Genomic DNA, 25,422 nt, shown 5'->3' on the forward strand with positions numbered 1-25,422 from the left:
ACACTTTACGAATTGAATGCCTAAAGAATTAATGTTTCGCTCTTTCTATCTCGAGTTTCTTCTTGTTTTGATTCTAGTTCTAAAGTTTTTATGAGGCTAATATACTAATCCCTATTATGAGTTCTAACAAAAGACATTGCACAACTAAGGCTACCCATTAGGAAAAAGTTGTCTACGCTAATGTGTGAAGCTGACTTTGAATAATCTAACCCTCTGTACCACCAGTATGTTGGAGACGATCGACCATGTATTGTAACCCCCAAATGATTTGGTTTAGACGAAATCTGAATTTAGGTTGGCAGTAGACTGCAGATTTTCATGTAACCTCTAATGATCAAATGAGCTCCAATTGATATGAAATTTTGACATGTGACAAATTGGACCATATTCTACATGATGTAAAAAAAGTTATCATGCAAATGGATACCGTCATCCATTAGGCACCGAACCACCTGTGAAACTGTGTTTGACTTAAAATTTTGACATGTGAAAATTTGGGTTAATGGACGATGATGATCTACGAACTTACATGCTCAAATGCATGGAAAATAAAAGAAATTAGGTCCAAACTAAGTACCCAAATTTTTTTGCAATGAATCTAATACTCAAAACAATAACTTAATTAAAAGGGATAAAATATTGAGGTTGCCTTCAAACGAAAGCTACTTTAAAGTCATTAGCTTGAATTTTTGCAAGTATCATGGAGGTTTGAGCCGGGCTTTGAAAGATTTGCATTGCTTCTAAGTGCTAGCTTCGCTTTCGCTCTCCAAACATTAATTCAAATTCTTCATCCTCTTATTCTCGATCAGTCCGTCTACTTTACTTCCAGTTACCTTTACTAGTTGAGCTATAGTTTTTTGACTGTGCTGGACATTACTTAGAACACCTCGACCGTGTTTTGTTCCCTAAGCTCACTTACACACTGAAAAAAATTCAATGCGTAGTTTCAGTATTCAATATATATTCTTCAATAATCTCATTTTTCAATTATTCAACCATTTCATTTTACCAAGTAGGAGGGGCGAATCCGGGAGTTTGAGTCAGCATGGACGACTGTTAACCTTCTATCGTCAGCTGCAATAAAATATTAAGAGATCGTTTGGTACCCATTTTTTTGAAAAAAAATACATTTTGGAATAGTGATTTGATGGAGAATGTATGGCTAAAGATAAAGAAAAGTTTTGAATCTGTGTGTAATATTATGTTATTGAAGAATGTGTGGTTGAGAAGAGGAGATAAAAAATGTATTTTGAAAAAATGGGAATCAAACAAGTCTCAAAGTTTAAATATGACAATTATTTTGTTCAAATTGAACATATATAATTCTGATATAAGAATAAACTGGACTTATCAAATGACATTGTTTCCATGTTTTGTATAATTTAAAGGAAGAGCGCGGATTCGAATCTTTACAATTATTCTTACATTAAAATAGATAAAACCTAAAAAATATTATTTTATTAAACTTAGTGTGAAAATATAAGAAGTGTCATAATGGTCAAGCTTACAATAATCATTACAAGAAGTCATAGGTTCAAATCCCCTTCGGTCCCCCTCCCTATTGAATTTCTGTGAAAATTGTAGAATAAAAATATTACACAACAAATTTCTTGGTAAGGGATATAAACCGGGACTTCCAATATGTATATGCAAGTTCTAACCAACTGAGCTACAAGAGATGTTTGAAAATAAAATGAATTATCAACAATATAAGCTAAAAATTTAATCTATTGTCAACAAAAAAAATTGCTCTCAACGGATCCAGCACATGCAGTCGCGAGTGCTCTCGTCAGGTGCTAGATTCGCCCCTGCCAACTAATGTAAGCCAAATTAGTCAATTTGCTTCTGGTGTATGCTTGATGCTTTGCCAGACAAGATGAGTGACCCGTTTTTCCTCAAAATTGTATCCCATTTCAACACATCAGTGGGGCTCTACTAGTAGCTAAAAATGGTCCCTAATGATGAATAGCGTGCTTTTTTCTTCTTCAACTTCGAAGACCAAGAAGGCTACCAAAAAGATAAAAACGTCCATTTTATTAAAGCGTTTTCAATTATTCAAAGTGGATATTTTATTGACTATTTTATTGGATGAACTAAAACTATAGTAGGCTTAGGCTCTCTCAATCCTTATTTCCTTTTGATAGATGGAGGAATTAATTTAATAATAACACCAAGATCACACAAAGCTTAATCAACATTAGAGAAATGCATTGGATCCTTGATCTTTCAAAAGAAGTTTATTTTGTAAAATTGCATAGCTTTTGTTGTTGTGTGGCACAAATTCCTTGTAATTTGGTGTTTAATTGGATAAAGGAAGTCTAAGGAGATTTGATTTGATAGTCCAAATTGATAAAGATAAAATTTTATCAAGGATTAGGAGTTTGGCTTGGAAAAGGACTTTGAGATGAAGAAAAAGATTTTGGAGGCATTATTTACTGAAATTGGTCGCTGCAATGCCCGTAGAAGAACTAAAGTGGAATCTCATATCTTTGATTACACTTGACTCAAAGGGTTATAGATACGTTGGTGAAGATGGAGTTATGAAGATGAGCCTGAGTGTTCTTGTTGTCATGAAGATACATCAAAGCTCTTCGCAGTTGCACATTTTGTAGGGCTCTAGACTTATAGGGAATGCAACAGTTTTTACTTCTTCTTTGATAGATGAGGAAGTTACAAAGTTTTAGCATTTATGGTTTAGACATATGAGTGAGAATGATATGGTAGAGTTAAATAGGAGGGGACTTATTAATGAGCAGAAGACCAATAAGAAGAAGTTTTATGAGCATTATGTCTTTAGGAAACATAAAAGAGTCAAATTTTCTAAAGAAAGATACAATACGAAGGAAAAACTTTAATATATTTATTTAGATCCTTAGGGACCGGCTAGGGTGTCTTTTAAAGAAGGTGCTTATTACTTGTTCACATTGATTAATGATTTCATCAGCAAAGCTTGGGTACTATTCTTGAAATAAAAAAATTTTGTGTTTGGAAATTTCAAGGAGTGGAAAACAATTATAAAAAAGCAGACAAAAAGCAGGTGATTAATCTACACACAAATAATAAGATTGGAGTTTTGTTCAGATTAATTCAATAATTTCTGTATGGGTGAAGGTATCTTTAGACATGTGAATGTGCCTGGAACTTCTCAACATAATAGTGTAGCATGGAAAATGTTCGTTGTATGCTTTCAAATTCTAGGTTACCTAAGAATTTTTTAGCCGAAACTATTACTACAATTTGTTTTCTAATTAATTGCCCAACTTCAATTGCTATTGAAAAAAGAAAAAAGAAAAAAGAAACCAACAGAGGTATGGACTGGTAAACCTTCTTGTTATTCTGATTTGAGAATATTTGGGTGTCCTAATTATACTCACGTGGATAATGGGAAGTTAGAGCCTATGTCTAGAAAGCACATCTTTCTTGAGGATAAATCAGGTATGAAGGGAAATAAATTATGTTGTTCTAAGATAGAAAGGTTGTGGTTAGTAGAGATGTAAAGTTTTATGAACTTTCTCTGGTTCATGGTTTAACTCGTGGGGATTCAAGAAAAATTGAAGAACGAAATTATTCAACTCAGGTCGAGTTGGAAATTGGTTTAGAAAATTAATTAGAAGTTTTAGGATAGTTTAATTCAGAGCTAACAGATAGTAACACTTTGTTTACACCACTAGCAACACTGTAGTATTCAATTATTAAGGATAGACCTCGCGAACATATTAGACTTTCACAAAAGTAAGAAAAAGCAAATTTGCTAGCTTATGCACTAACTGTGGATGACAGTATTGATTCCATTGAGGAGGCTAGTACATATTTAGAGGCAATCAGTTGCACTGACTCCAGCAAATGGTTGATCGCTATGTATGAGGAAATTGAGTCATTGAATAAAAATAATATTTGTGACTCTACGAAATTACCAGGGGATAAAATGGTTGTTCGCTGCAAATAGGTGTTTAAAAGAAAGGAAGGTACATTAGGGATTGAAGATGTAAGGTATAAAGCCAGATTGGTAGCAAAGGGCTACAGTCGGATTCTAGGTGTTGACTTCACAGATCAATTAGAGCTTTACTTGGGGTTATGGTTAAGAATAACTTGGAGCTTGAGCAGATACATGTCAAGACAGCATTCTTATATGGAAAACTTGAGGAGAGCATTTATATGCAACAACTAGAGGTTTTTATAGTTTTTGAAAAAGAAAAACTGTGTGCTTGTAGAATTAGTCCTTGTATGGATTGAAGCAGTGGACCAGTGGTATAAAAAGTTCGATTTATTCATGAGTACTCATAATTTCACTACAAGCAGTTACGATAGTAGTGTGTACTTTAGAAAGGGAAATAGTGGATCAATTACGTATTTATTATTATATGTTGATGATATGCTAATTGCAACCAATGATAAAGCAGAAGTCAAAAAAGTAAAAACTCAATTTTGTGAGAAGTTTGAGATGAAAAGTTTAGGAGCAATAAGGAAAATTCTTGATACGGAAATCTTGAGGGATAGGGCAGCTGGAAGATTTTATTTGTGTCGGAAGGGGTACATTAAAAAGGCGCTTCACAAGTTCAATATGCTAAATGCAAAGGAAGTCAGTACTCCCTTTCCTACCCACTTTAAATTGAGGAAATCATTGGAAATAACTCCCTAGCTCATGGGTATTTCCAAAGTGACCTTTGACTGCTTTTATTAAAAAAAAAAATTAAATAGATAAAAAATTGAATTTAAAGATCAAAACCCAAAAATACCCTCCTAATCTTTTACTTTTCATTTGTCTTCTTATGCCAAAAAATGACTAACACATAACAAAAAAAAGAAAAAAAGAAAAAAAAAACCTCACCACAATCAGATCTCGTCGATCGGAGATCGGTCACCAATCAACACCGTCACCAACAGTCACGTCGCTGACGAAATTCTTCTTCTTCTGTTTTGGGTTGTTAGTTGATCATATTATGATTTTTTATTATTAATATAAAGGTGTGAACATTAAACTTAATATTTTTTAATTTACTGTTCGTTGTTTAGGATAGATTGTTGATTATATAAGTAGATTTAGATTTTTTGTGGGTGAAAATGAGTTTTTCTCATCAGAAATGGCGATCTCCGATGAAAAAAATGACTGACTGTTAAACAAACGGCTGTTAACAGTCTGCCAATTGTTTAACGGTCGGAAAAATAGTCTGGACTGACTTTTAACGGTCCGCCCAGACTGTTAACAGTCTTTCAACTAACTGTTAAACAGTCAGTGGGTTGACTGTTAGTGGGCCAACTTTAACAGTCAGCCCACTTTTTTTACCCTTTACATTGATTAATAATTTAAAATTTCAATTTAAAATTATATTTTTATTCTTTATTTAATTTTTCATTTACATTTTGTTTAATTTATTTTATGTTTTTATAATTTTTTTGTTATTTTTTTTATATATACATTATATTTTTTTGGTTAAAATTTTTAAGTTAAGAAATATTAATTCAAATTTTAAAATATTATAAAAATTACAAAATGAATATAAATATTATTTAATTAAAATTGAAACAAAATGCAAAAATAAAAGAAAAAATTATTTAGGTTAAAAATGAATAAAAAATAAATTTTTTCCCTATCATAAAAATTAATAATAAAAATTAACATTAACATTAAAGTTAAAATTATGAAAATTAAATAATGAATATAAATAGTGCTTAATTAAAAACAACATACCAAAATAAAAGGAAAAAATAATTTAGGTTAAAAAATTAATAAAAAAGGAAATTTTTTCCCTATTATCAAAATTAATAATAAAAATTAAAATTAAAATTAAAAAATATTTAAATTAAATAAAGAACATAAATATTATTTTATTAATATTGAAACAACATAAAAAAATAAAAGGAAAAAATAATTTATGTTAAAAAATAATAATTTTTTCCTATTATCAAAGATTAGTGAAAAAAATTAATATTGAAATTAAAAAATTATAATAACGAATGTAAATATTATTTAATTAAAATTGAAACAAAATACAAAAATAAAAGGAAAAAAAGTTATGTTAAAGAAATAATAATTTTTTCCTTATCAAAAATTAATAATTATAATTATAATTATAAAATTATAAGAAACGAATGTAAATATTATTTAATTAAAATTGAAACAACATACAAAAATAAAAGGAAAAAATAATTTAGGTTAAAAAATATAATTTTTCCCTATTAAAAAATTAGTAATAAAAATATAAATTATAAATTATAAAAATTCAATAATATATATATATATATATATTGGTTAAGAGGAATATCTAATTTTTAAGCTAAATTATTTTTTCCTTTCATTTTTGTACGTTGTTTCAATTTTAATTAAATTGCCAAAATTAAAGAGTTCTTAAATTTTTTTGTTTTTAATTGAATAATATTTGTATCCTTTATTTAATTTTTATAATTTGATTTTCTTTAGATTTTTAATATAAGTAATCTAATTAATAATTTTAAATTCATAATTACCAAAATTAGATGTATCTTTTAACGAAATTACAAAAATTATATATATATAAAATCTAATTAAGAATTCTAAATTGATAATTACCAAAATTAAATATTCCTCTTAAACAAATTAGCAAAAATAATTTTTTATCGAAAATTAAGAGTTTCAAATTGATAATTACCAAAATTAAATATTTCTTTTAACGGAATTACCAAAAAATTCCTCCAATTAAGAATTTTAAATTGATGATTACCAAAATTAAATATTTCTCTTAACGAAATTACCAAAAAATTCCTCCAATTAAGAATTTCAAATTGATGATTACGAAAATTAAATATTTCTTTTAATGAAATTACCAAAAAATTCCTCCAATTAAGAATTTTAAATTGATAATTACCAAAATTAAATATTTCTTTTAAAGAAATATATATATATATATATCAATATATTTTTTCCTTTCATTTTTGTAACCAAAATTAAATATTACTTTGATGAAATTGCCAAAACTAAAATTGTCTTCAATTTTTTCAATTTTAATGGAATAATACTTTATATTCTTTATTTAAGTTTTATAATTTTGTTTTCTTTAAATTTTTTTAATATATAATCTAATTAAGAATTTTAAATTGATATTTACAAAAATTAAATATTCTTTTTAACCAAGTTAGCCAAATATTTTTTTCCTTTTATTTTTTAACCAAAATTAAATATTCCTTTTATTAAATTACCAAAATTAAAGAAATCTTATATTTTTCAATTTTAATTGAATAATATTTATATATTCTTTACCTAATATTTATAATTTCATTTTCTCTAAATTAAGAATTAAGAATTTTAAATTGGTAATTACCATAATTAAATATTCCTTTTAACCAAATTAGCTTAAATATAATTTTTTTAAAAAATTTTAATTGGTAATTATCATCGGTGTAATTGATAATTCATTTTTTTATTAGTATCGATGTAAAATAATTTTACGTCTTGCGTATAATAGTTATAATTCGATTCGCTCCATTTTTCGTTGTGTTTAGTTGATGTATAATTGTCGATTTGAGTTTAATTGAATTGTGTCTAATATAGATGTATCTTTTTTATTTGAAATGTGTTAAGTTTTCAATTGGGTTCAATAAAATTTAGACTAATTTATTTTTAGATTTTTTTGGTGAACGGTTTGGCGGTTTGAAACGTTTTGCAAAGTTTGAAACCTAAACCAAACCACTTCAAAGTGATTTGGTTCGGTTCAAAATCAAAGCGTTGACGGACCCACGTGGAACCAAACCAATGGTTTCAAAAAAAGGTTTCGATTCGGTTTTACGATTTGACGGTTTCGTTGTTCAGCCCTTATAATCATTATAATGCAACAATATGATATAAATATTTTAAACTCTTAGTCGATACTAATGGCATTCATCTGCAAGTGTAATACATGATTCATTTTCTTCATAAATATAAAAATATATTTCATAAATTCATTGATTATAGTTAAATGATATAAAATAATTAATAAATGAAAATGATTAAAAATATTCAAATACAATAGTATCTAGATACAATGACTTTTTGTGAATCATTCAAAACTTCTACTAAATCTAAATATTGGTGAATTACTTTAAAGGAGACCGACAAATTGACAATTATCAAAACAAAAAAATATAACTACCAATTAAAATGTAAAAATAATTACCAAAAAATAAAATAATTTTGGTATTCTGACTTGAATAGTTGAATTTGAACAAAATTTGAGAAAATGATTAGAAGGAAATGAAATGTGCACCTTTGAATTAAAATCTAGATTCTATTGTCTGCTCAATAATAATGAAGAATCGATAAATGTGGTTTAGCATCAATTATTCAACACTTTATACCCAATTTGAGGGTTTTACATTCACAGTTAGGCCGACTCATAAATATTTGTATATGATTAATTAATTAATTGAGATGTATAATTGTCGATTTGAGTTTAATTGAATCACGTATAATATAAATGTATCTTTTTAATTGAAATGTGTTAAGTTTTAATTGGGTTAAATAAAATTTAGACTAATTTATTTTCAGATTTTTTTGGTAAACGGTTTGGTGGTTTGAAATGGTTTGCAAAATTTGAAACCTAAACCAAACCACTTCGAAATGATTTGGTTCAATTCAAAACCAAAACGTTGACGAATTCACGTGGAACCAAACCAATGATTTAAAAAAAATGATTTCGGTTTCACGGTTTCGTTTTTCAACCCTAGAAATAATTCTAAATATTGTAAAATATTATGTACACATTGTACGTTTAATTTCTTTGTAAAATATTTTAAAATATTTTATGTACACATTGTACATTGTAAAATATTAATTGGCAGATCTGCTGCTATGTTTGATAAAACAAAACACTTGCACTCTATGATGGGTGTCTCAGTAATTATTGAAGGAGGATTCTTGTGTAAGACTGGATCTCTGGGGTGGAGTGATGTCAAAGATGTTCTAGAGTTCGGCTTCGGCATCTTGGGCTTCGGTATGGACCACCTCGACCATTGCACTTCAGCCTTCCAGCATTTGGGCTACGTCACAGTTTTTGCTTTTGGATGTTGGGTGTTTACCATTCCTATGGGCTTCGACAACCATGCCATGTGGTTCGCCATGGTGGGTCGATCATGTGTGTCAACACGTAATAAAATACCATCACGTATATCACTCGTTCATTTTTATTAGGGGTGGGTGCGGGTCGGTTCGGTTCGGTTCTAAAGAAAATCGAACCGAACCGAACCAAAATTTTCAGGTATCTAGTAAATGGAACCGTCGGGTCCAAATATAATTATGAAACCGTTCGGGTTCGGTTCGGTTCTATACTATAATTAAATTTTTTAACATTTATAACAACATTATATAAATACGACTAATAATACGTTCAATGATTTTGGAATGCCATATACTACTAGACTATCTTGTTCAAATGATCGCTACGGTCAAAGATTCGATCGGCGGAGGTCACAGTTTCGATCGGAGGTCACAGCATCGGTCCACAATTGGATAGGTTTTGGAATGTCAGTGAGGCTATGAGAGTGAGTGCGAGAGTTGAGACAACGTTATGCACTTTAGTATAGGTGTTTAGCGTTATTTAGTGGATTGAATCTTGTTGGGCTAAGAAATGAAACAATAAAATGTGTAATGGGGCCAAAAATTAAAAAATTAGAAATGAAACAAATTATTGGGCCAAAAATTTGGATTTAGAAATTGTAAATTTGTTAATTTGTTTAGAAAAAATTAAAATTAAAATAATTTGATTTACTCAATATAAAAAAAAATTAGAAAAATTCGGTTCTTATTCGGTTCTTCGGTTCTTGGTCTAGAATCGAGAATCGAACCGTACCCATCGGTTCTCAATTCAGATATCCGTTCGGGTATTTTATTTGACAAAAACCGTCTGGTTCGGTTCAGTTCGGTTCGAGTTCGGTTCGGTTCGGGAGATTTGCCTAGCCCTAATCTTTATACTCATCGATCATTTTCATTTAATTCAAAATCACCAAAGTAACAAATCAAGATTATAGTCATATCTACATGACGAAACAAAATTTTTAATTAATTACAAAAAGAAATATTCAGAAAATTGTTTATTTAATAATAAAAATTATTAATTGTAAGAAAAAATTAGTGGAATTAAAATTATCAAAAAAATTGACATCAAAGCAGTTGAAACAGTCGGCTGTTCAGTCTTAACAGTCGACTGTTTAAAAGCCGACTGTTAAATAGTTGACTGTTTTACTGTTGACAAACAGTCAGCCGGCTGCTTAAAACGTCGGCCGACTATTTAAACGCCCGTTTGATAAAAATGAAGATGAATTTTTTTCTTCTATGCTTCTAAAAAAATTATAGATCTAATAAAAAAAATTTATTTGCGTTAAATACTATGTCAAAATAAAATTTATCGATTAAAATGTACACTAATTTACCGAAACGAAATTAAACATGCGTAAATATACTTATTGATCCGAAGTGATTGATATAAAAAAAATTCGTTTTCAGTGTTGGAATTTTTTTTAGATTTTGAGGTTGAAGCAGATGAAAGATGAGAATTTTTATTTGTGTTAAAAGCTGATTTTTAAATTTTAAGTGAAAAGTATTTGATTTTCAATTATTAACTAAAAGGGTAATAATGTCTTTTAAACAAAATAAGGTTTGGTAATTGTATAATATAATTAAGGGTATTTTTATCTTTCAATGTTCAATAGGCCAAAGTGATAATATTTGTGTTTTGAAAAGCCAATATGAAATTTTGGTGATTTGACTAGGTTATTTTTAAAAGTACCCCCTTTAAATTAATATCTGGCTTGAGTCCTTAGTCAGATGAGGACATTGATTATATGTCTTGGATTCCTTATTACGCTACAATTGGTTTGCTTATGTACGTTATGATTTGTACAAGATCGGATTTGACATATCCAATTAGTGCATTTAGTAGATATATAACAAATTTAGGTAGGGAACATTGAAAATCAGTATAGTGAATATTTAGATACTTGAGACGCTCTACTAATACTTGTTTGCATTTTTGAAGAAATTCAGATGGAGTAATTGAGTATGTATATTCATACTATACAGAGGATTTAGATAAGAGGAAATCACTTGCAAAGTATATGTTTACACTTGAAGGATGTGCTATTAGCTAAAAAGCTACTTTGAAGAGTACATTAGCTTTGTCTACAATAGAGGCAGAGTACATGGCCATTACAAAGGCATGTAAGAAAGTTATACGGTTAAGGGATTGATCGGTGAAATCAGTGAAGACTTCTATAGTATTGGGACCAAACTAATTTTATTGCTATAAAAACGTTATAACTTAATACACGTGTTAAAAAAATATTATTTTGACTTAATCTATAGTATAAGTGGTAGAAAGATAAAAATATGTACTATATTAATAGTAAATCAATGGAGCATTTATAGACATTGATAAAAGATATAGGCCCAATTTTAGAATACTAGAACATGTATCTATGTAGTGCTGAAAATAAACAAAGTCACATTAAAAGACTAAATTTTTGCATTCCCTAAACAACTTTTGATGAATATTCGATTTTTTTTAGAATTTTAATGTAACATAAATATATATATTTTTTGCAAAATATAGATAATTATTACTAAGTCAAGGCAAGTTTCTTAAAACGGAACCTAGAAATATATAATTTATTACACTGTGGAATTTATTTTTATTTATAACTTACCCAAAATGGGACCAAAGTTATTTATAATTATATGGAGATCATTCCTATTTAGAGTATTACTTTGTTATGTCTTACTCAACATATAACTTTCATGCCTTCCAAAGTGTGAAATGGAGAAACTTTTAAGAGCTTTAATCACTATGATGTGATTGGAAATGTTGAGGACTAATCTATTCTTTTTATCTTTTAATCTGGGTGACTATGAAATCCATAATGCATTTAGGTACACAGGAGTAGTTTATTGGAAATCATTGAACACTACACAATTGTTTTTATATAGAGATAATTATAATTAATCGGTGTGATTATGAAATCAAATAAGAAAAAAAATTTGAATTTACGTATAATATTATTTTATTGAAAAATGTGTAACTGAAATAATATTAGAACACTGATTAAAATTGCATTTTTCGAAAGAATGAGGCTCAGACAAGGCTAATTAGCCGTTATACTATAGTCAACAAACCAATGTATATATTACACTCAATCTTCTTCTAGATGACAAATTCACAATCGTGAGCCAACTTTTATAGTAGAAAATTAATTCATAATTCTTTACACTTTTTAGCCCCTGATTGATGAGCCTTTTTTTTTTCTTTTTCAAAACTCTTTTTTCACGTACTTAATTTTGATTATACACTTACGCAATAAAATATTCTGTACATAAATTCAAAAAAAAATTACTTTTTAATCACACATTCTTCAAAAAATTATTATTCATAATATTATTTTTCCCAAATAATAATCGTCAAACATAAGCTTAGTCTCAACCAACAAACCAATGTCCACAATCAATCTCTTATAGATGCAAAATTCACAATCATGAATCAACTTGATATAAAAATAAAACTATAGTTATTTGTTTTCAAAAACGTTAGAATTAACTAGTTTGATATCCTTTAATGTGTGAAAATTAATGCCCCAATTTTGATACATCATGAATGTGCATGTGAACAACTTTAATGAGATTTGAGAGGGTGTTTGAGCCCCATTTTTATGAACAATGTATTTTTGAATAGTATATTGATAGAAAATGTGTGGTTGAAAAATAAAAAAAAGTTTTTGATTTATGGTTTGTCAAAAATTCAACTTCAAACAATTCCGGTTAAAATTGAATGGACTACTCACTATCATAATCCCATTTCCAGAATTACCCTTGTACTCATTATCCCTAACTGGCATTAAGCTCTGTGTCCCACACGCACAAAAAAAAAAAAAAAAAAACCGCCGAATCCCTCAAGTGTGAGGGTCTGGCAGAGGTCTATGACGGGTAGCAGCGCTCCCCTTATTAAGCCTCCTTTTTAATTGCAGTTGAGGGTAATATCGGTATGCCAAAATATGGAAATGCAATTATACTTGAACAGTCAACTGAAGACAAGGAATTGCTCCCACCACTTCACCGACACACAATCAGTGCGGGCCCACCATTGGAGGAAGCGAAAATGAGTTTTCTTTCTTTTTAATGGGGCTCCATTATTGCTTCAACTATCCTTATACAAATTACACTTCGGTTTGGCCATTAATTTTCATTTTTTTCCACCTTATTTTTAATCACACAATCTTTCATAAAATAATATTACACGTAAATTAAAATATTTTCATTCTTTTTCAATCACTTATTTTTAAAAAAAATACCATTCCATCAATTTTCATTTCTACAAAATGGGGGTCAAACGATAACTACATATGACTGGGGGTTTGTTATCCTCTATCTCCCTTTCAGAGATCTTTGGCATTTGATTGAGAATCATTAGATATGGTGACTTAGTTTTCCTAACATACTTTTTTTTCAAAATTTTGCTTACTTGTATCATTTTGAAAATGAAGAAGAAATAAAAAGGATGGATATGATTTTCATTTTAAAAATGTTAATGTATAATGCATACGCAAACATGTAAATGAATGTTTATGTGGGACAAGAGGATTCATATTTTAATATTATGTGATCAACTTATAAATTTTATATAAAGACATTTAAACTTAATCAATTGATTTGAGCATAGAACAATTTCTTATAGACAATCCAATCGTATGATTAGGAGTTGATAGTGATTTCCACCGAAGAAATAAAAGGTCCCATCCACAACCGCACTGATTAAATTTTTCCAAAGGTTAATTTGGGCAATTCATTCAATAAAAAAAAAAAAAAAAAACTTCATAGACCATAAGACTGGAGAAGTTTACAGACTAGTGAATGATGACCTCAAAGGCAAATATTTTACGGCGTCATGTGAAAGTTAGTTACAAATTTAATTAATTAGTCTTTTGATTTTACCATTTATTGCATCTAATGTTTAGTTGAAAATTTTCCAAGTAGTTAAAAGGGTCCTGTCCATGAATTATTATTATTTTTTATTTGATATTATGTGTTAGTGGACTATGTTTTGAAGTTGGTGGAATCATGTGTTTTAAGCCTATATTTTTAGAGGCAAAATCTGTAAATAATATGTGGAAGAATTATTTTCACATACGGTTTGTCTTGATGTTCATTGCTTCCTCGAAATATAAATGGGAAGGTCCATATTTCATAGAAATACTTGATATTTTCGCTACTTTTTAATTATTTTGTTTTGTTCTTCGTTGTGGACAAATCGTGTTCGTAACACAAAGTGTTCTCGTCAACCGATGGCTTTGTGATAATATAAATTAAATACTTACGTAGAAAAGTACGAATTAAATCAAAAATTAATTTGTCTTAGCTCGTGAGTAGAGACATGCACTTCTTTTAATAAAGTTTTAGTGATTGTTACTATACCCATTGCAGTACGTTGTTTTGCTTAACCATAACAATTGTCCGCTCATGAGTAATTACTCTATTACGCCCAAATATATATTGGACACAATCAGTAAGTGTAGATTAATTTCTATAACATGACTCTAAGTAAAAATTACTACATGTTACTGTATTATGAATTACCTAAATTTTCTACAAGGTGGTGATTTCTCTTCATGAACTTGTGGTTCTTTGATGTGCCGATGAGTGACATCTAGTTATATGATCAATATCTTGATGTGTTGGAAGCTGATACGAATTGAAATAGTGACCACTCATTCACGCTCAAAATCTATCACCTTATTCAAAAAGCTGATAATTACATTAAGGTATTTTTAAAGCAGTTTGAATTTGAGATTAGTATGACTAAATTAAACCAATAATCGTATGATGAAGAAACTAATAAACAAATGTAAGCTTAAGTTATGATAATAATTAAGAGGAAGAAACTGTCAATTTAGCCTTAATCAAATTATTCGACATCCTACAAAAAAGATATATTGCTGACAAGTCGAGAAGATTTAATGCAGATAGCTGAAATATATTGCTTATTTACTATAATTTGAGAGTTCATTTTCCCGTCCGAGTCCGTCATATCTTTAATTAATGGCTTTTCCCCTCAATATGTCAAGACATGGAAATGCCTTCACCTACTAGTCCAAAAAGTGAGGCCAAGTTCGCTTCACATTCATACTGAATAGGTAGAATGCATATCAAAGAATAATTCGTAGCGATTGCTTTCTGGTCATATTTAGTAGGTAAAACATAGAGAAATTTACAAAATACCCCTTTTGTTTAAGTTTTATCTATACTTTATAGTTTAAGGTGGAATTATACTTTACATAACACCGTACATTGTATGATAACAAAAAATAATTTCTGCTAATAATTTACAAATTTTCCTTTAAAAATAGTTAAATAAAAAAATATTCATAATTAAAAATAACAATCACATGCTTTGTATTACATTATTTAACACTTCATCTGCAAATATTTTATCAAGCTCTAATATTATTTGTGAGTCTATCAAACTCTAAAAATATATATTTTAGAGAATTAGTAAATAATATACATTTTTTTTACGTTATGTCTTAAATTAGACTTGCGTTCTTAAATTACTACTTAATTATATTTTGGATCAAGATATTACATTTTTTACGTTATGTTTTACATTGGTAAACCCCACCAACTATGCATAACAAATTAGTAAATTGACAGCTACTCTTATGGAGATTTGTGATGCCACATTGTGTATATACATGTGAAAAGACTTGTAAGAGAGAAAATTAAGTGGTCCGTCTTAAAAAAAAAAAAAAAAAAAGGTTAAATCCTAACCTTAAAGGTTCCCTACCACCCCTGTCCTGGAGCATCGTGAGGGAGGTAAATCGCAGGTTATGCCTCCAAGAGTACAGGGTGGAAGGCTGCTTGTACACTTGCACTTACCCAAGAGCCAAATCCATATTTCAGGATTCGAACCCTTAACGCAGCAACCTCAAATAAAGTTGGATTTCTCCACCCTCCCTTTTTACCACTTGGAGATGTGCCCTGGGAGCAAAATGGTCCGTCTTTGTATTTGAGCTAGATTACAATTTATAAGAAAGGAATTAAATTAATCCAAAGATTCGTTTGGTCTCTTTGACTACAGAGCTGTGAGCTTCTTCCTTCTTCTGTTTATTATTTCCTTTCCTTTTTCTTTATTTGTTTTTCTGAGCTACAAGCTCCATTTCCATTGCTTCAAAGCTATAAGGTGCTCAATTTTAATCCTTTAGCTACATTCACTTCCATTATCCTTCTTTTTTCCATTATCAATGTCTTCAAAGGAGGAAGAATTGGATCTCTCTGTACCGTCTCCGAACTACTCCTCAGAGGAAGAATTGGATCTTTCTGCACCGATTCCGATCTACTCATTCGAGGAGTCTCAGAGGAGAATGTCCTGGCTGCTCAACTGCCTCATTGGAATAGTGGTCGGCCGTATATCAAAGTTGTCACCCCAACATGGACATGTAATTGATCTGTTAAGGAGCCTTGAATATACATCAATATTCGAATATAATGACACGGTCAGAAACAATTTCAAAACATTCGTGTCACTTGTGCAAAAGCTTAAGGTGCACTTCACAGTCCCGAACCAACAAACCATGTCCCATATTAGTCTTAATCTCAATCCTAATCAAGTTGTTTCGGTCATTATCAACTTCCATCTCCTAATGATAGAAGTCATCCTATATTTTGAGGCAGGTTCCATTGCTCGTGTAAAGGGTTCCATCCAAAGTCTCCAGACCGAACTTGGATTTCTTATAAATTTTCTTGGGGACACCGCAATGCATTTGCAGCCCACTGAGAATATAGTGACAGATATCGAAGCTATGGTTAATGAGGTAGGACGTTTCTTGTATTTCTTCTTTATCACCGTTATTCTATTGGTTATCACTATGAAGAAAGGAATCGGATTTGAAGCTGTGGTCGATGAGGTAGGAAGTTTGCTGCGTAATAAATTTTTCGACTTCATTGAGGATTTAAAATTGCAGACAACTAAAGAGGAGAAAGGAAATAAGAAAAAAGGAAAAAAGTTGGTAGTAACCAAGAAAGAAATAACGGGTATCAAAGCTCTGGTCCGGGAGGTAGGAAGTTTCTTACAGCCATCCATTTTCATGGTTTCCGAGAGTGGAGAATTGGATCTTGCTCTTTCCAATTTGTTAACAAAATTTGATCGCTTGAAAACAAAGATCAAGGAGCACTGCATCGCAGTCTCGGAGATGCCAAGTAATATGACTCCAAAGACCACTGTCTTTTCACTCTTTATTGTTGATTCTGTTCTTGATGATCTCATGTACACATTGAATAACAATTCTGACAAGATAATTGGCGTGGAAGATCAAATTGTAACGCTTCATAAGGAGCTAATGTCATTGAGATGTTCCGTCACCGATGTAGCTGTGCAGCAGGGAGCAGAACATGAAGAACTTATGATACGAACTGGCGGCATAGCATATGAAGTTGAATATGTTATCAACTCTTTTCCACATGTTTGGTATCTCAACCTCAGGCTCCCCCAGCTCATTGAGAAGATTCAGCTTATTAAGATGGCTATCAAAGAAATGAAGAACAATATTGACGCAGATGGGATCCTAGATGTTGCAAAATATCCAGCTGAACAGGTATCATCGCAATCTACAAAATATCCTGTTTTTGGAAACATTACTGTGGGGTTTGAGAAACTGGCAACTGAAATTGTGGGACAACTTGTTAGAGGACGAGACCAGCTGCAAATAATTTCCATCTTTGGGATGCCTGGAATTGGTAAGACCACTTTAGCAAATATATTGTACAATGACCCCTCTGTTGTCGATCGTTTTGACAAGCGTTCCTGGGGTGTTGTTTCTCAAACATATAACAAGAAAAAATTGTTGATTGAAATTTTGTGCTCAACAAGTCACAGTAAGAGAGAAGCACTTAAGAATATGGAGGAAGAAAGTTTAACATTAAAACTTTACCAAAGTTTAAAAGGATTGCGGTACCTTATTGTGATAGACGATATATGGGATATCAATGTGTGGAATGATTTGGAAAGATATTTTCCAAATGATGGAGTTGGAAGTAGAATCTTATTCACTACTCGGAATAAAGAAGTTGGTTCAAAAGCTTCACCTCGTAGTATTATAAATGCACTTCCTTTGCTGTCGGAGGCCGAAAGTTGGGAATTATTACAAGGGAAGGTGTTCAAAGATGAAAATTGTCCTCAAGAACTGCTAGATATTGGGAAGCAAATTGCAATAAATTGCCATGGCCTACCACTTGCTGTTGTCATAATAGCTGCAGTTCTTTCAAACATGGAGAAGAAAGAACACTTGTGGCAAAAACTTGAAAGAAATTTAACTTCACATATATCAGACAACGAACACAAGTTCATGCAGATATTGGAACTTAGCTACAAGCATTTACCAAACCATTTAAAACCATGTTTTCTTTACTTTGGAACAATTGCGGAAGATGATTATATCGGAGTACAATTTTTGATATCTCATTGGGTGGCTGAAGGATTTATAGAGAAGGTAGAGCAGAAGTGCTTAGAGGATGTGGCACTAAAATATTTGATGGAACTAATTGATAGGAGCTTGATAATTGTTCACGAACGAAGATCTAATGGAGAAGTCAAACGTTGTAAGATTCATGATCTATTGCGTGAAATGTGCTCAAGAATAGGAGAAAAAATGAATTTTTTGAAGTTGGTCAACTAGTAAGTTCGCTGTTTCTCTTCGTCTTTTTCTTTCCTTTTTGTCATTTTTTGTTTTATCCTATTAATAATGGTTTCAATATTTGATGATTGCATCAATTATGTTACCAGTAATGAAGATGATCCACCAATGTTCTTCAGTCAAGTATTGATGCATGAGAAATTCCATTGTATGTATAGCAACTATGGGGAATCTCGATTTCACTCACTGCCTTTCGGCCTACACGTACGTTCTCTACTATTTGATTGTAGAAATATTGAGGAGCGGTCCACAATAATCACATCAAGCTTCAAAGTTCTTAGGTCCTTCTATCTTCGTGGAATCTCATATGGTCATCATTTAATAGGAATCGAACATCTGGTTCACTTGAGGTATTTGGGAATTTCATGTAAACTGCCTCCAATGGAAAGCTTCCACAAGCTAGAATATCTTGTGGTGTTTACAAGTTCTAAAATTGAAATACCTAAGATCCTTCTTACTATGCTGAGTTTGAGACGTATGCATTTCACGGGTGGTGCATACTTTTGTGCATCTTCTCGTCAGCAAGCAATTAAGGATGAACGCTTCCAACTAAGTAATAATCTACAAAGTATTTCTGTGATCAGAATTTTCGATGAAGCAGATGAGAAAATTTTGAGATGTTTACACAATCTTCGCAGACTGAAAGGTGCGGTTGGATCTTCACTCAATTACTCTTTTGACTTCCTTAAGCAGCTCGAATCTCTGAGGCTTCAATCAGAATATGGAGTTTTATCTTCCAGTTTGATTATTTTGCCCTTAAATCTCAAACAATTGACTCTAGTTAATGTACACGTGTCTCCGAAACAAATGGAGACAATTGGGCTACTGGAGTACCTTGAGGTTCTCAAATTACAACATGTGGCCTTTGAAGGAGAACAGTGGGACACGAGTGAAGGTGAATTCCCACAACTTAAATTCTTGAAACTCTATGATGTACAACTTGCAGAATGGAATGCCTCAGGTGATAATTTTCCAACACTTCAACGACTGGTATTGCAAAAATGCAACAATTTGAAGAATGGAATCCCTCCCAATTTTGGTGATATTCTAACGTTACAAATGATAGAGGTAGATCGATGCACAAAAGCTGTGGAAGTATCTGCTAAGAAAATTCTGGAAGAACAATTGGACATTGGAAATGAAGAGTTCAAAGTCATAATCTCTGGCCCGAAAAGTGAAAGAAAAGAACAAGAAGAACGTGAAAGTGAAGAGAACGAGAAAAGTGAAGAACAAGAAGAAAGTGAAAATGAAGAAATCACTGACGAGTTCATGGAGCATTAGCTTTTGCTGGTATACTACAATTCTCAAATAACTCCCTTTTTTGCTTATTGAATTGGATTTTAAAAGATTTTTTATTTCTTGCAGGAGACCTTCTGAGACATTTCACGTGGTAATAACAGAGACCTCTTCTTTTACTCTTTCCCATTCTCATCTTGATTCTGGTATTGTCTGTAATAATAAAATGACACATCAAATAAACTTCTAATGTATTTTTGCCTTGTTTTGAAATTAAGGTTGGCTTTATTTGATGAGCTTGTTGACACTATTCTATGAATTACTAGGCTTGAGTAGATAGGAAGCTGAAGTTCGAATAATCATTGCTTCTTTAAGTTGATGCAGAACATTTTTTTTGTATGCTGGTTCTTGCTTAATTCTTCTATTTACTTGGTTGAGGAGTTATAAAGATGTGTGTATTGGCTTTCCATTTGTCAGTATTAGCCACAAGACAACTTCATTTCAATCAAGTAATGTTATTAGAGAAGTTGAGTAAATATCTCGTGCTAGATAACCTGATCTTCAGTTGAAATGATGAACTAGGAATTACTATAGAAATATAACTCCGAAAGCTTGAATTGAGTCTATTATTACATGTTATTTAAACGTTTCAAGTTTCAGCAGCAAGATCAGTACAAGCATTATATAGATTAAATCAAGTTTGTCCCAAATCTATAGATCGGTTCGACAATTCATACCAACAATGTAGCATTACTCAAATGCCAAGTATGAGTAGCCTACAGAGGCTCAACCATTGTCGTTACTGTTTCTATGCCATACTGTTCATTCATGTCCAGATCACCGGTCAACATTCCATTTATAAACTCCAATAATTTAAAAAAAAAAATTAAATAAAAAATAATAATAATTTGCGCCACTACTTGGTGAACCACTGTGAGTCCCAACTCCAATCCAGGGCAATTTTTTCTGCTAGAACCAAATGGTGTAAGGTGGAAATCCCGTACCCAGAGATCTATACCATTTCCAAGAAACCTGTTGGAGGGGAACTTATCAGAGTTTGACTACACGTACTGATCTAACCCGACAACCTTTGCGTTTATTATTACGCGGTAGTGTTTTGGAATGTGGAAGCCATTAACATTAGAGTTTTCAAGGGCCTGGTGAGGAAGAATTAATGGTGCTACAGGATGTATATTGATGTATATTTAAGGTTTCCTTGACAACCAAAACGAGGTATTCGACATTTTTAAGGTTGGTATCTTCTAAAATTCAGTCCATGCTCACGATTGATTCTACTTCTTTCTCGAGGTTTTCATTACTAGAGGATGCTTGAGGAGTTCTATTAAAATAAGGTGACTTGAATTCTATTTGGAGGAGTTCTATTAAAATATGGTGACTCAAATTCTGTTTGGTCTGATTCGAAAAGCTTGCGGTTGCTGAAGTTTCCTTAGTGACTAGAAGAAGATCCCAGAAAAAATAAATTTCTCTATTGATGTAATGAAGAAAAAACTTGAAAAACAAATATAATATCCCATGAAAAGAAATCAAACTATGTTTGGCTCAGCTTAAAAGCAACTTATTATCTGCCTGATATTTTGCTTAAATTTTGCCGCTTGTCCTTATCAACTAGCCTTTCTGTTGTCCTCACAGGCTACCAAGCTTTTCATGGGAACGTATGATCATATTTTTGCTAGTAGGCCACATCACGGTGGGTGACAAGAAGAAGAATTTAACCTTCAGCCCTAGGCAATTAAATATATTAATGGGTGCACATTGGAGTTTTTAAGTCTTAAGTTGTAGAACCTAATTATTGTTGTTTTATTCATTAAAGATAGGTTGCAAATTTCATACTTATAATTTTGATTTTGCCCTAAATTTTCTTATAAATAAAGAGTCGTCACTATGGCTTATTTGAACATCATCGAAAGGGGGGAGATGTTAGAGAAAATATGATGATTGATTTTTCTCTTGCTAACCTCTAATTCGATTCTTTATTCTTTCTTATCTATTTCTCTTTTCTTACTTGCGATTATTAAATCCATTTTTATTCTTTGACAGTTGATCCTAGAGTTATATAATAGTATATGTTCCTGATTGACGGAGATTAAAATTAGATTTTTAGAAAATTTTAATAAAAAGTTATAAACTTTACAAAAAGCGTGATTAATTTAATAAAAATCTAAATTATAATTTCTATCAAACAACGACTACATATTTGATATTTTTATTGGATTTTGAACATTGGAGAAGATTATAAATTTTCTTTTTTCAACTGAATAGTTTAAACATCCTTGTTTTTTATATGGGTCGGATCAATAGCAGCAAAGAATAAGTGAATTCATTTCTGCAACTAGAAAAACTTTAGAAACATACTGGAAGAGATTCTTAGATAAATGCTAGTCATTATTGCTAGTATTATAAATAACGACATTAAATAATATATTCATTTAAATATAAAGTCATGTTATTTATTTAACTTAACTTATAAGGTGTAGCCACATGCTCAGCTAGATAGCATTATCCGAGTAATAATACGAGAATTTTGGAGAGATAGATGATAAACATAATTGTTTAGAAAAGTGAAAATATTTACAACTCCAAGAAGGGGAAAAAAATAGGGAACTTCTCATTTTTATTTGGTTATAAAGAATTCCCAAACATATACCTAATTATTTTTATAAATAATTTTTTTCGAATCTCATATAATTATATAAAAATTAAACTAAAATTTTATATTGGGACATGTAATGAGAAATGAGGATTCTTACTCTACCCCGCCCCTACCTTACCTTCCTCGAATGAGGAACTGGGGCACGAATTGGAAGCATCGTTCTACCCCCACCTTTACCTTGGCCCTGCTCTTCAATTTTATCATATCTATAATGAATTATTGGAGACTAAATTACATTTCAAGAAAAAAAAATTAGTCTAAATTATTGCAGTCTAAATTATTGCTGATGCAATAAGTTGAGGACTAATGGTGCAGTTTCTATTAAATATTGGATAAGGTTGCAGCCAATGTGTGATTCAAGGGTATATTATTTATTTCGATCGGGCTACATATATATAATAATTTACATATATATGATTTAGTGAGATATTATTAGGTCAAAATTTATTCATCAAAATAAAAAATGAAATTTTCTCACTCTTTTTTTGACACCTCATCTCCATATAAATCATTCTGTAATTTCATTACGTACAAGTATCATTATTCTATTTATTTATATATACGTATAAAGTGGTAATATTGCAAAAATTATTACTTTTTAACTGTGTACTCATGAATTCTATGGTCTTAGGGAATCTGCACTGTTTTGTTGAATTGATTTATGAGGAAATTTCACGTAATGTCCATTTTTAGCGAGTCATTTGCCAAAATGTCCACAATTTTGTCAATGTCCATTTTCGAATTATGTAGACGAAAATACCTCTGTTAGAAATATTATTTTCACACAAGAATTCAAAAATTTCCATATCACTATTCATGTCAATCAACGTAGAAATGTTAATCAGCATTAAATGCCTGGGTTGGATAGGTTTGGGCCGATGTGGGTCGGGTTATGGGTCAAGTAGGTGCGGGTCGAGTTGGATCGAATTATGGGTAAAAAATGGAAAACCTGATATAACTCGACCCGAATACAAAAAAAAAAAAAAAAAAAAAAAAAGGGGGGGGAAGTCAAAGTCGGCCACCAAGTAAATAAAAAATAAAAAAAATAAAATATCTTTTTATACTTATCTATTTATACTAGTATAAATACCCCCTATCCATGCCATAAGAGAAAGAGATATCCTTCATTTCTACAAACACTTATACATTTATAAAGAGAGAGCAAAACCAAAAAATTAAGGAAGGAAAAAGGAATTGAACTAAACTCTTCCAACTTGCTTTTCAATCGAAGATTCAAAGATTTACGGTAAGATACCTTCTATGCTTATGTGGTATGATTTTCATGGTAATATTTATGCTTAAGTTATGCATGAAAAACCAAAGTATGTTAATGGTGGAGAAATCCACAAATGTTATGATTATGGTGGAGAAATCCACAAATGTTAGATATATCTATGCATTGAAGAGGTAAAGTGTTTAAAGAAATCAGGAAAATGATTGTACTTTCTGTTGTCCCTATTATTGTATTTTTGCTTTTGAGATATAATCTATATGTGAACTAAATTTGATGCTCCTGGATGATAAATAACCTAGTACGAAGTGAAGAATACTCCATTTGAGGCATATTTCGCATCTGAGTTAGGCAATAAACATGATGAAATGACACAGATTGTGTTGCTATTATACACTCTTAAGACTGTTTGAATGCTCATCAGCAACTAAATGGCTTCATTTTCGCATCAAATTTGTTCTGCATCTTGTTGAGGGTTGCATTTGTATATTGATGGTTTCTTATGGAGGAAGACTGTGATAGGTTGATAACAGATAGAAAATTTTGTCAAATCTTACGACATGTATACTTGATTTTGATTATGGTCTGTTGTAGTTGGCTCTAAATTTATTTAATACAAGGCTATGTTGTTGTTATTTATTTTGTTAAATAATATTATATTTTCGACTTATTTGCATATCTAAATTAGACAATTAACTTAATGAAATTATAGAAGATTGTGTATATACTTTTGAACTGTTTGAATGGTGATCAGCTATAAAATGGTTACATGATAGCTGCAGATCAGAAGTCAGGTTTGTTTTAATTTCAACAATTAAACAACTTAGTTTAGATATGATATTTTATCAAACCATTGTATTGTAAAAATTATTTTTCTTGCACTGCATTTTAACAAGAATGTTATATTTGATTTCATTTGTACATTCTCATAGTATTTGTTAAAGTATTGTTTTCATTTGTAGATGAGTATGACACACCGATATAATATTCCGGAGGAAGAAGGTGTTCCGGCCCATGTGTCGCAAGTGAGCAATACAAAATATATATCAGTTGTCCTCAACAAATTNAGGTGAGCAACAGAAAATATATATCAATTGTCTTCAACAAAATGGATCCACAGCAAAAGCGTCAGTTGGTGGACATTTGTATAGGACATGTTGCAAGGTTACCGGAGTTGAAACTATCTACTCAATTAATTCATGAAATGGTAAACAGATCGATAGTATGTCGAAAGTGGTTTGAGGCTTGGTTCAAGGTGAACCAAAGGTTTGCACGATTTGGACTACCGGAGTTCCCACTAATTACTGGCTTGAAGTGCAGTCCAGTGCCTAAAGGTGCCGAAGTTGACAAAATCCTAGAGAAAACCCGTCTACAAGATAAAATGTTTGCTAATATGGACAGGATAACGTGTAGCGACCTGGAGAAAGCTTTTTGAAATGTGCCAACCGTAACGATCATTGCAAGCTTGGGTTGGCACTAATTATTGAAGGGGTATTCAATTCAGAGATCGAAATGTAGGGATACATCCGACAACTCTCTCCATCATTGATGACTTAGATTTCTTCAATGCCTACTAATGGAGGACAGTATGTTTTCAACTTCT

The 25,422-nt window shown here is 31.0% G+C and overlaps 1 protein-coding gene across 3 annotated transcripts; it reads left to right on the forward strand.

Annotated features, from left to right (window-relative positions):
* Positions 1-16,000: 16,000 nt before the first annotated feature.
* LOC111402557 (putative late blight resistance protein homolog R1B-14) lies at positions 16,001-20,316 on the forward strand. Of its 3 annotated transcripts, XM_023030942.1 has the most exons (4): positions 16,442-16,533; positions 16,664-18,662; positions 18,771-19,971; positions 20,047-20,316. In XM_023030942.1, exons 2-3 carry the CDS (start codon positions 16,747-16,749, stop codon positions 19,960-19,962), a joined length of 3,108 nt encoding a protein of 1,035 aa, XP_022886710.1. In that variant the 5' UTR covers positions 16,442-16,533; positions 16,664-16,746; the 3' UTR covers positions 19,963-19,971; positions 20,047-20,316. The 3 variants fall into 3 exon arrangements, with proteins under 3 accessions (XP_022886709.1, XP_022886708.1, XP_022886710.1); XM_023030941.1 differs by having other exon boundaries at positions 16,001-18,662; positions 20,050-20,316; XM_023030940.1 differs by having other exon boundaries at positions 16,004-18,662.
* The last annotated feature ends 5,106 nt before the right edge of the window (positions 20,317-25,422 follow it).

Source organism: Olea europaea, chromosome 10, assembly GCF_002742605.1.
Source record: "Olea europaea var. sylvestris chromosome 10, O_europaea_v1, whole genome shotgun sequence".
Classification (NCBI taxonomy): Eukaryota; Viridiplantae; Streptophyta; class Magnoliopsida; order Lamiales; family Oleaceae; genus Olea; species Olea europaea.

Coding starts and splice junctions, on each gene's coding strand:
- LOC111402557 (XM_023030941.1), top strand. CDS start 16,234: ATGTCTTCAAAGGAGGAAGAATTGGATCTCTCTGTACCGTCTCCGAAC. Junction 18,663..18,770: donor TTTTTGAAGTTGGTCAACTA/GTAAGTTCGCTG, acceptor TTATGTTACCAG/TAATGAAGATGATCCACCAA.